The sequence below is a fragment of the Bubalus kerabau genome, chromosome 1, assembly GCF_029407905.1.
Source record: "Bubalus kerabau isolate K-KA32 ecotype Philippines breed swamp buffalo chromosome 1, PCC_UOA_SB_1v2, whole genome shotgun sequence".
NCBI lineage: Eukaryota > Metazoa > Chordata > Mammalia > Artiodactyla > Bovidae > Bubalus > Bubalus kerabau.
The window spans coordinates 185,926,861-185,936,270 of NC_073624.1; the positions used below are offsets into that span (position 1 = coordinate 185,926,861).

Genomic DNA, 9,410 nt, shown 5'->3' on the forward strand with positions numbered 1-9,410 from the left:
GCAAAGCACCTACTATGTGCAAAGTGCTGGTATAGAACTTGTGGTCCAGAATTAAACAGTGCTGCTCCCATTTCTTTAGTGAAAGGAAATGGTAAGTAGAGCAAAGAGTTCATAACATCATATAGAAATAAATGCTGTGATCAACAGTAAGACAGAGAGAGATGGAGGGAGGGAGATAGTTTAAGTATGAGCATTTATTCACATTTAAGTGTTTTTTCATGTGTTCATGTACATAAACTCTTGGTGGGGAGTGGATTGTCTCCTTCCAGGGTTTGAGGGAGGCTCCTATGCATTGTAAATTCCTTCCAGGTGCACTTTTTTTGGACTTTATCTTGTTTTTTAAATTTATTTGGCTGTACTGGGTCTTAGTTGTGGCACAGGGGTTCTTGGTTGCAGCAAGTGGGATCTAGTTCCCTGACCAGAGATAGAACCCAGGCCCCCTGCACTGGGAGCGTGGACTCTTAGCCACCGGACTACCAATAGGATATAAAGTATATTGAAGAGGAGACTTATTTAGAAATTCACTCACATAGTTATGAAAGTGAGAAACCTTGCAGTCTTGTTTCTGAGTCTGACACTGAGCAGGGGTCTATGGGACTCCAGGGCACAAAGCCTTTCCATGTCCCCCATTTCTTTGACTACAGGAAACAGCCTTCATTCAGCCCCCATGACCTTCCCTGAGCCCCAGTGGGCAGATTCAAGCAGTTGTTAATTAGGGAAGGGTGGGAATGCAAGACCAGGGAGAAATGGTCAAGAGTGACCTTAGAGCAAGGTCTTGTGTTGTTGTTCAGTCACTAAGTCGTGTCCAACTCTTTGCCAGCCCATGGGCTATAGCACACCAGTCTCCTCTGTCCTCCACTATCTCCCAGAGTTTGCTCCAATTCATACCCACTGAGTCAGTGATGCTATTTAACCATCTCATCCTCTGCTGCCCCCTTCTTTTGCCTTCAATCTTTCCCAGCATCAGGGTCTTTTCCAGTGAGTCAGTTCTTCGCATAAGGTAGCCAAAATATTGGAGCTTCAGCTTCAGCATCAGTCCTTCCACTGAATTTAATTTCTTTGAGGATTGACTGGTTTGATTTTCTTGCCGTCCAAGGGACTCTCAAGAGTCTTCTCGAGCACCACAGACTCCTACTTACCTCATCACCAACCCAGCAGAATGCAAGCCTGCCACTGCCTTGATCCTTATCACCTACCCCTGACCAAGAGCCCAGACTATAAGACCTCTCCCTATTCCCCATCGAGGGGGGTACAGTTCTTGAGGCGCGAGCCTACTCTGGTCCCTCTTTGCCTGGCAAAGGAATAAAGCCACTCTTTTTTTCTCCTTCATAACTGACCTCATCTTTCCACTTGGCATCAGTGCATAGAAAGGCAAGATTTTGGCAGCACTATCTGCAGGCTGGAGAAGCAGAAAGCCAGCGGTAAAATTCAGCTCAAGTCTGAAGGCCTGAGCTCTGAGTCCAAGGGAAGGAAAAGGTGGACATCCCAGTTCAAGAAAAGAGAATGGATTCACCCTTCCTTCGCTTTTTTGATCCATTTGGCCCTCAGCAGAGTGGATGACACCCCCCTCCACCTGCCCAGTATCCTCTGGCACACTGGGGAGGGTGGGGTCTCTTAACTTAGGCTATGGAATCAAATGCTAATCTCTTCTAGAAACATCTTCAGGAACACACTCAGAATTAATACACAACCTGCTAACTGGGCATTCCCTAGCCCAGTCATGCTGCTTCCTATAATTAAACATCACATGTTGTATTATCCACCCAACACCTATATAAACAGAACAAGGTGACCTAGGTGATTTTATTTTTAAATTTTTTTTATATTTTTTTAAACTCTTTTGGGCTTCCCTGGTGGCTCAGATGGTAAAGAATCTGCCTGCAGTGCAGGAGACCTGGGTTTGATCCCGGAGTTGGTAAGATCCCCTGGAGAGGAAAATGGCAATCTACTCTAGTCTTCTTCTTGGGAAATCCTAATGGACAGAGGAATCTGGCAGGCTACAGTCCATGGGGTCGCAAAAGAGTTGGACACAACTTAGCAACAAAACAACAAAATACATTGTTGTGGAAGGACTGATACATGGCTGCAGCTTAATGTTCACTAATGATTACTTTCTGCACATCATTGGGGTATAAATGATTATATAATTTTAAATTAAAAAATTTTATAGGTGTATAATTGCTTTACAGTTTTGTATTAGTTTCTGCTGTACAACAACATGAATCAACCTTAAGCATACATATATCCCTTGCTTCTTGAGCCTCCCTCCCACTCCTCCCATCCCAGCTCTCTAGGTCATTATAGAGCACTGGGCTGAGCTCCCTGTGCTATACAGCAACTTCCCACTAGCTGTCTATTTTACACATGGTAGTGTACATAGGTGGAGAAGGCAATGGCACCCCATTCCAGTACTCTTGCCTGGAAAATCCCGTGGACGGAGGAGCCTGGTGGGCTGCAGTCCATGGGATCGCTAGGAGTCGGACACGACTGAGCGACTTCACTTTCACTTTTCACTTTCATGCATTGGAGAAGGAAATGGCAACCCACTCCAGTGTTCTTGCCTGGAGAATCCCAGGGACGGGGGAGTCTGGTGGGCTGCCGTCTCTGGGGTCGCAAAGAGTCAGACACAACTGAATCGACTTAGCAGTAGCAGCAGCAGTGTACATAGGTCTATAATTTTAAATATTTAAAAATCCACATTAAAGAAAGTAAACAGAGAGGAAACTGGTTTCTATACTATTTCTATTTACCAAAGAAATTGAAATTATTTCAAAATGTAGTCCACATCAGAATGAAGAAAAAGTTAAATCACAGTCAGTGAAATAAAGATAGTTAAGAGACTATTTAAAGGGCTTCCCAGGTGGCTCTAGTGGGAAAGAACCTGCCTTTCAGGAAATGTAAGAGAGGTGGGTTTGATCCCTGGGTGGGGTAAATCCCCCAGAGGAGGGCATGGCAGTCCACTCCAGTGTTCTTGCCTGGAGAATCCCATGGACAGAGGAGCCTGGTGGGCTGCAGTCCATGGGGTCCCAAAGAGTCAGACATGACTGAAGCGACTTAGCAAATGCACAAAACACTGATTTCTTTGGAATGGCTATTGGCATAGACTTTATAGATTTTTAATAAAGATTTGGACTTTTACTGATAAACATTTAAACAGCCTCTATTATATTGTGTTAAAACATAAGCTTATGGATATTTCAGTCCCTTGGACTGCAAGGAGATCCAACCAGTCCATTCTAAAGGAGATCAGCCCTGGGTGTTCTTTGGAAGGAATGATGCTAAAGCTGAAACTCCAGTACTTTGGCCACCTCAGCGAAGAGCTGACTCATAGGAAAAGACTCTGATGCTGGGAGGGATTGGGGGCAGGAGGAAAAGGGGATGACAGAGGATGAGATGGCTGGATGGCATCACCGACACGATGGACATGAGTTTGAGTGAACTCTGAGAGATTGTGATGGACAGGGAGGCCTGGCGTGCTGCGATTCATGGGGTTGCAAAGAATCGGACACTGAGCGATCAGATCAGACTGAGTGACTTATCTGATCTGATCTGATGGATATTTCTGTGTATAGAAATAATTTTTTTTGTAGAATGTATCCTGACTGAGAGTAAACATTAAAAATGTTGGTAGAAACTGCCAACAGCACTCCCAGACACAAATGTATTACATTTTTTTCATTTACAAGAGTATCTGACAGTGTCAATAGCCTCAAATTCTCAACTATGTGGATAAAGTTTCATAAATCTCTTCAAAGCCTTTGATGTGAGGGAGGGGTGTGTCCTCTGGATTGGGTTGTCCCCTGATTGGGTTGTCCACTCTCTTCCCCTATAAAAGGAGAATCAGAAGCAGAAGTTCGTGTGCTTTCCAGCAAGTCACAGGCTTTCTGAATCTCCAGAGTGGTCAGAGGACAGCACTTGGAAGACAGAGAATCCTGCATAGACCAGAGTTCCAAGCAGGCCTCTTCTGGTGAGTGTGGAATCTCTCTTGATTGCAAGAGAGTGCTCATGTATATACTTTTTTTTTTTTTTGCCAAGTCTTTTTAAGTTGGCAGACAATAGCTCTTAAAGAGGTTACCTTGTTGAAAGTTATTTCCTTGGTGTTAGTGTTAGGAATACTGAAGATTTTGTATATTTTTGAGTCTGAAGCTTTTTTAGGATAGTAGCCCAGATTCTTTTCTTGGGCATGTGGGATCTTAGTTCCTAGACCAGGGATCAAACCCCATGCAGTGGAAGCTTGGAGTCTTAACCACTGGACCACCAGGGAAATCCTAGGTAGTACATATATATATTTTTTAAAAACAAAATCACTATGAAGTAGAAGTATTTGGCTGTGTTCTTTAAATAGTTCTCTCTGAGAAGTTGTTTTACACACTATGGGTTTAGTTTTCCTTCCTTTCTTTAAAAAAATTCAGTTCTTTGCTTCAAGAACTATTTGAACCTATTGCTTCAAATAGGTCATCAGTTTGGCCTTCCGCAATTTCTTCATCAACAATTGTCATTAATTTTTTCTCCCTTCTTACCTCTCTTCCTCCATATCTCCTTCTTTCTCTGTCTCTCTGTTGGCCTTATTGATGCTCACAATACTTAATTATACCTGAAACTATAGTAGATATGGGCTTCTCAGGTAGCTCAGCTGGTAAAGAATCCACCTGTAATGCAGGAGACCACCGTTAGACTCCTGGGTCAGGAGGTTCCCCTGGCGAAGGGATAGGCTACCCACTCCAGTATTCTTGGGCTACCCTGGTGGCTTAGACTGTAAAGAGCCTTCGTGCAATGTGGGAGATCTGGGTTCAATCGCTGGGTTGGGAAGATGCCCCGGAGGAGAGCATGGCAACCCATTGCAGTATTCTTGCCTGGAGAATCCCCACAATAGTAGATATTCTTTAGTCTATAACCCTTTTTACTCATTAGGATTCAAATAAACTGGGGCAGTGACTTTAATTTAAACTCAAGGGTTTTAGTACAATGTGGCATATAATTGTTGTTTGGTCGCTAAGTCATGTCTAACTCTTTGCCATCCCATGGACTGCAGCACGCCAGGCTCCCCTGTCCTTCACTATCTTTCAGAGTTTGCTCTAATTTGTGTCCACTGAGTTGGTGATGCCATCCAACCATCTCATGCTCTGTCATCCCCTTCCTCTCCTGCTTTCAATCTTTCCAAGCATCAGGGTCTTTTCAATTTTTCTTCAGATCAGGTGGCCAAAGGATTGGAGCTTCAGTTTCAGCATTAGTCCTCCCAACAGATGCTCTGTAAATGGGATGATCAAATAATTTTCCCTCCAAACTTGGGACTTCTAGATCAATGTTCAGGGATAGTGTTAATAATTATGGCAGGACAACAGAAATAAAATAAAAATTTTAGTTTCTCCCTTTAAAAATATCTTCTGAAGACAGAGATGATGGATTTAAATGAAAGGGTGTGGTGATTAGGTTTACATGTTAACCAGATTATTGTGATTAGAGGTTAAATGGATTACATAGAGAAAGGATTAGAAGCCCTAGTGCCAATTAGACAGTCTACCACAAAAGAGATTTTTATCATCGTATAACTTAAGTTGAGTGAATTTATTAGAAAAGTTTAGAAAGTATTTTTTTGAGTTTGAACAGTCTTTTTCAAAAAATATATCTGAGCCCAGTCTAAGGGCAAAGTGAATAAGTGAGTCTATCAGTGTAAACTGCTAAAGTCCACATTACTCTTCCCTTCATTGGGCACCCAACTTAGTGAGAAAATCAAGATAAAGAGATGATGAGCCTGCAAGCTAAGTTGCTTCAGTCTGTATCTATTTGTGAACCCATGGACTGCAGCCTGCCAGGTTCCTCTGCCCATGGGATTCTCCAGGCAAGAAAACTGGAATGGATTGCCATGCCCTTCTCCAGGGGATCTTCCCGACCCGGAGATCGATTACATCTAACCTGCATTGGCAGGCAGGTTCTTTACCACTAGCACCACCTGGGAAGTCTGGATAGTATACATACAATTCAAAATTGGAAACATTAATAGGGAAAGTGCAATATTAATCTTAATGACTGGATCAGGAAAGGTCACTGTGTTAAATGGTGTTTTGCAGGAACATTGAAAGGTGCTCAAGACTGATTCGAAGGCTCCAGAGGCAGCGGCTCTGGAGGTCTGAGCCACATCACCGACTCCCTGTGGAGGTTCCTAGACCTGCCGTTCCTGGAGCAGTAGAGGGCCTCACCCCGCAGTAGAGACCTGCCGGGTCTCTGTTCATCCCGCGAGATCTCGCGTTAACCTCAGCTACTGGAAATATGGCTGCAGCGAGTGAACGGGCAATGGAGAAAACTGTGAAATCTGTTCCTGTGAAGAGAGAAAAGAAAGAAAACGAACAAATCCGTAAACTCTTCATTGGTGGCTTGAGCTCTGAAACCACAGAAGAAAGTCTGAAGAACTACTACCAGCAGTGGGGAGAACTCACAGACTGTGTGGTCATAAGGGGCCTTGCCAGTCAAAAATCAAGAGGGTTTGGTTTTGTTACTTTCTCCTCCGTGGCTGAGGTGGATGCAGCCATGGCGGCCAGGCCTCATTCCATTGATGGGAGAGTGGTTGACGCCAAACGTGCTGTTGCGAGAGAGAAGTCTGAAAAACAGGGGTCGCTTGTCACTGTGAAGAAGCTGTTCGTTGGTGGAATTAAGGAAGATACCGAGGAGCATCATCTTAGAGAGTACTTTGAGAAATACGGAAAAATCGATGCCATTGAGATCATTACAGATAGGCAGTCAGGCAAGAAAAGAGGCTTTGGATTTGTGACTTTTGATGACTATGATCCCGTGGATAAGATAGTGTTGCAGAAATACCATGCCATCAATGGTCATCGTGCAGAAGTTGGCAAAGCTTTGTCGAGACAGGAAATGAAGGAAATTCAAGGTCCTAGAAGTAGAAAAGGAGGCCCTTTTGGTTTTAGTGTTTCTTCTAGTGGGGGTGGAAATTTTGGACGAGGGCCAGGAACTAAATTTAGAGGAGAAGCTGATGGATATGGAAATGGCCCCAGATCTAGGGATGGCTGTCATGGGTATGGAGGAGGACCTGGAGGTGGGAATTTTGGAGGTTACCCTTGTTATGGAGGTGGGAATTTTGGAGGTTACCCTTGTTATGGAGGAGGAGGTGGAGAATATGCTGGTCGAGGTCCTGGGTATGGCAACCAGTGGGAATTCTGTGGAGGTGGTTATGGCAATAATTTTGGAAATTACGACCAGCAACCTTCTAATTATGGTCCAATGAGGAATGGAATCTTGGGTGTTGGCAGGAACATAGCGGCCCCATACGGTGGAGAAAATTATGGCCCAGGAGGTAATGGAGGAAGTGGGGGTTATGGAGGCGGAAGTGGATATTGAGCTTCTTCCTGTTTGCCCTGGGCTTCACTATCTGAATAGCAGAGGATGAGAGCCCAGACATAACATAACAGTTTCAGGTTATTGAAATAAGGACATTAAGAAAACTCTTATCTCAGCCATGAATAAATATTTAGTGATGTGTCAGAAGACCTCAGAACAGATTCAAAGAGTCATTTTTGTGAATGGACAGGATTATTTAAGAACATTACCTTCCTGTGGAGGAAAAATTGTAAAAAAAAAAACTGACTTTGAGACAGTTTCCTAGCTTCTTAATTGTTTCTTTCTAGTGAGTGTAGAAGTATTCCTTCTTTGATAATGTTAAATGTGTAAGTTTCAGGTGACATGTGAAACCTTTAAAATGGTTTTTTCTCAAAGTTTTGAAACTATTAGCCAGAATCAGCACAATAGACAGAATGTTGTTCCTTTTATTGGACAAATAAAAATATATTAAACTTGAAAAAAAAAACTTTGTTTCTGTAGAGTTAAGAAGCAGTTGTACTTTTATGATTTAATAAAATAATTCTGAAAGAAAAGCAGTTGTAATTTGTCCTTTTTCATTTATAACTTTTTCACTTTAAAATTTTTATCTCTTAAGTAATTTTTTTCTACTTTTATGAGCTATTATTGATATATACTATTTAATTTACTGTTTATTTTTGCAGCTTCCCAGGTGGCATCAGTTCAGTTCAGTCCCATAGTCATGTCCAACTCTTTGCGACCCCATGAATTGCAGCACACCAGGCCTCCTTGTCCATCACCAACTCCTGGAGTTCACTCAAACTCATGTCCATCGAGTCAGTGATGCCATCCAGCCATCTCATCCTCTGTCATCCCCTTCTCCTCCTGCCCCCAATCCCTCCCAGCATCAGAGTCTTTTCCAATGAATCAACTCTTTGCATGAGGTGGCCAAAGTACTGGAGTTTCAGCTTCAGCATCAGTCCTTCCAAAGAACACCCAGGACTGATCTCCTTCAGAATGGACTGGTTGGATCTCCTTGCAGTCCAAGGGACTCTCAAGAGTCTTCTCCAACACCACAGTTCAAAAGCATCAATTCTTCAGCGCTCAGCCTTCTTCACAGTCCAACTCTCACATCCATACATGACCACTGGAAAAACTATGGCCTTGACTAGATGGACCTTTGTTGGCAAAGTAATGTCTCTGCTTTTGAATATGCTATCTAGGTTGGTCATAACTTTCCTTCCAAGGAGTAAGCGTCTTTTAATTTCATGGCTGCAGTCACCATCTGCAGTGATTTTGGAGCCCCCAAAAATAAAGTCTGACACTGTTTCCACTGTTTCCCCATCTATTTCCCATGAAGTGATGGGACCAGATGCCATGATCTTCGTTTTCTGAATGCTGAGCTTTAAGCCAACTTTTTCACTCTCCTCTTTCACTTTCCTCAAGAGGCTTTTTAGTTCCTCTTCACCTTCTGCCATAAGGGTGGTGTCATCTGCATATCTGAGGTTATTGATATTTCTCCCAGCAATCTTGATTCCAGCTTGTGCTTCTTCCAGCCCAGCGTTTCTCATGATGTACTCTGCATAGAAGTTAAATAAGCAGGGTGACAATATACAGCCTTGACATCATTCTTTTCCTATTTGGAACCAGTCTGTTGTTCCATGTCCAGTTCTAACTGTTGCTTCCTGACCTGCATACAGGTTTCTCAAGAGGCAGGTCAGGTGGTCTGGTAGTCCCATCTCTTTCAGAAATTTCCACACTTGTCATCCACACAGTCAAAGGCTTTGGCGTAGTCAATAAAGCAGAAATAGATGTTTTTCTGGAACTCTCTTGTTTTTTCCATGATCCAGCGGATGTTGGCAATTTGATCTCTGGTTCCTCTGCCCTTTCTAAAAGCAGCTTGACCATCTGGAAGTTCATGGTTCACATATTGCTGAAGCCTGGCTTGGAGAATTTTGGGCATTACTTTACTAGCATGTGAGATGAGTGCAATTGTGCGGTAGTTCGAGCATTCTTTGACATTGCCTTTCTTTGGGATTGGAATGAAAACGGACTGGCATAGTGGTAAAGAATCCACCTGCCAATGCAGTAGACGTGGATTC

General features: G+C 43.2%; 1 protein-coding gene across 1 annotated transcript; it reads left to right on the plus strand.

Moving 5' to 3' along the window:
- The first annotated feature begins 3,844 nt into the window (after positions 1-3,844).
- On the plus strand, positions 3,845-7,883 carry LOC129626698 (heterogeneous nuclear ribonucleoproteins A2/B1-like). The gene is made up of 2 exons (XM_055546045.1): positions 3,845-3,967; positions 6,069-7,883. The coding sequence occupies exon 2, from the start codon at positions 6,268-6,270 to the stop codon at positions 7,348-7,350; it is 1,083 nt and encodes a 360-aa protein (XP_055402020.1). The 5' UTR covers positions 3,845-3,967; positions 6,069-6,267; the 3' UTR covers positions 7,351-7,883.
- Positions 7,884-9,410: the final 1,527 nt, after the last annotated feature.

What these genes read in the sequence shown, in the direction of transcription:
- LOC129626698 (XM_055546045.1), top strand. Translation starts at nt 6,268, where the DNA reads ATGGCTGCAGCGAGTGAACGGGCAATGGAGAAAACTGTGAAATCTGTT.